Source organism: Condylura cristata, unplaced genomic scaffold (assembly GCF_000260355.1).
Source record: "Condylura cristata isolate star-nosed mole 26May11 unplaced genomic scaffold, ConCri1.0 scaffold00002, whole genome shotgun sequence".
Lineage (NCBI taxonomy): Eukaryota > Metazoa > Chordata > Mammalia > Eulipotyphla > Talpidae > Condylura > Condylura cristata.
Window position 1 is genome coordinate 255,878 of NW_004567103.1, and position 1,341 is coordinate 257,218.

The 1,341-nt window shown below is 72.0% G+C and overlaps 1 protein-coding gene across 1 annotated transcript in view; it reads right to left on the reverse strand.

Annotated features, from left to right (window-relative positions):
- The window catches only part of SCLY (selenocysteine lyase), a 68,600-nt gene that overhangs the window by 61,962 nt on the left and 5,297 nt on the right, over positions 1 to 1,341 (reverse strand). Inside the window, exons 4-5 of the mRNA XM_004674747.2 lie at positions 705 to 832; positions 476 to 640 (exon numbers count right to left, since the gene is read on the reverse strand). Of these exons, the coding sequence (XP_004674804.2) occupies positions 476 to 640; positions 705 to 832 (293 nt within the window). The remainder of the gene's footprint in view (positions 1 to 475; positions 641 to 704; positions 833 to 1,341) is intronic.

A 1,341-nucleotide genomic window follows, 5' to 3' on the forward strand; every position in this document is an offset into this window, starting at 1 on the left:
ACGGGGCGGGCGTTTCCACGAGCGGCCCGCGCCGCTCCCCCTGCCGGGTCTGGAGCCTGGTCTGGGCGGGGCGTGGCCACGCCGCCAGCAGCCAGCTCCAAGCACTGCTTCCCAGGGGGAGCGGACGGACGGGGCTCTGCGCACCCCACCCCGCCTCTCTGAGTGAGGGTCACTGAGCCACCCCACCCCAGAGCCCCTGGCCTGCCGCTCCACACTAGTGGGCCAGGCAGTTGACGCTGGCCTGTGTCCACTTGTCCCTGCGCACTGCCCGCTGAGGCCCCAGCGGGGCCTCACACGGCCTAACCCGCCGTCACCCCTCCTGTCGGGGCCCCGCGGTCCCCAGCTTTAACTCCCGGGTCTGGGCCCAGAGGGGTGCCGGCCGGCGGGGGCTTGGGCCTTCGCTGGGTGACCCTGCTGTTCCTGACACTGGCGCCCACACTTCAGGCTGGGGGCCCCTCTGCCAGCCCCGACAAACCTTGTGGCCCACGATGGTCAGGAAGTCCACGCCCAGGTCCGCCACATCCACGCGCCGCTTCCCCAGGGCCTGGGCGGCATCCGTGTGCACGAGGACGCGCGGCAGCCCGGCGGCCACGCGCCGCTGGTTCAGGGCCTGGACGCGCCGGCTGATCTCGGGCACAGGCTGGGGGGCGACGGACAGTGAGCGTGGCCCGGGGCCCCGGCCCCACGGGCCCCGCCCCACTCACCATGATCACGCCCGTCTCGTTGTTGGCCAGCATGACGCTCACCAGGCAGGTGGCCGGGCGCACGGCCGCCAGCACATCGTCGGCCTCCGCCTGCCCGCTCGCCGTGGACACCGGCACGAAGGTGACCTCTGCAGCAGAAGCGAAGGTCAGTGCCAGGCGCCTCTTGGAGGTTCACTTCCATGCGGCCCACAGGCAGGTGCCCGGGGGGCACTCTGGGGAAGGCCCGAAACGCTGAAGGGGGAGCTCAGTCCCGCCCAGGGATGGGCACGGCCAGGAAGGCCGCTCAGACGCTCCTGCCCTGTGGCGAGGGCCTCAGGGGCCACCCTCAGGCCCGGGCCTGGCCTGCCCTCCACACTGCCCACAGCTGCTGGTGTTGCCTGCTGGGCACTGCCAGCTCCTCCAGCCTCACGCAGCCTGGGGTACGGGGACAGGGCGGCTCCTGGCACAAAGCCAAGGGCACAAGCACCCCCACGCCTCAGGGGCCCCCAGAAGGGAGAAGCAGGTGCGTTTCTAAGCCGGGTTGCACTTGCGACCAGGGTGTAAGGGGCCCAGGTGTGAGGGAGCCCAGGTGTGAGGGGCCCAGGTGTGAGGGGCCCAAGGTGTAAGGGGCCCAGGTGTGAGGGGCCCAGGTGTGAGG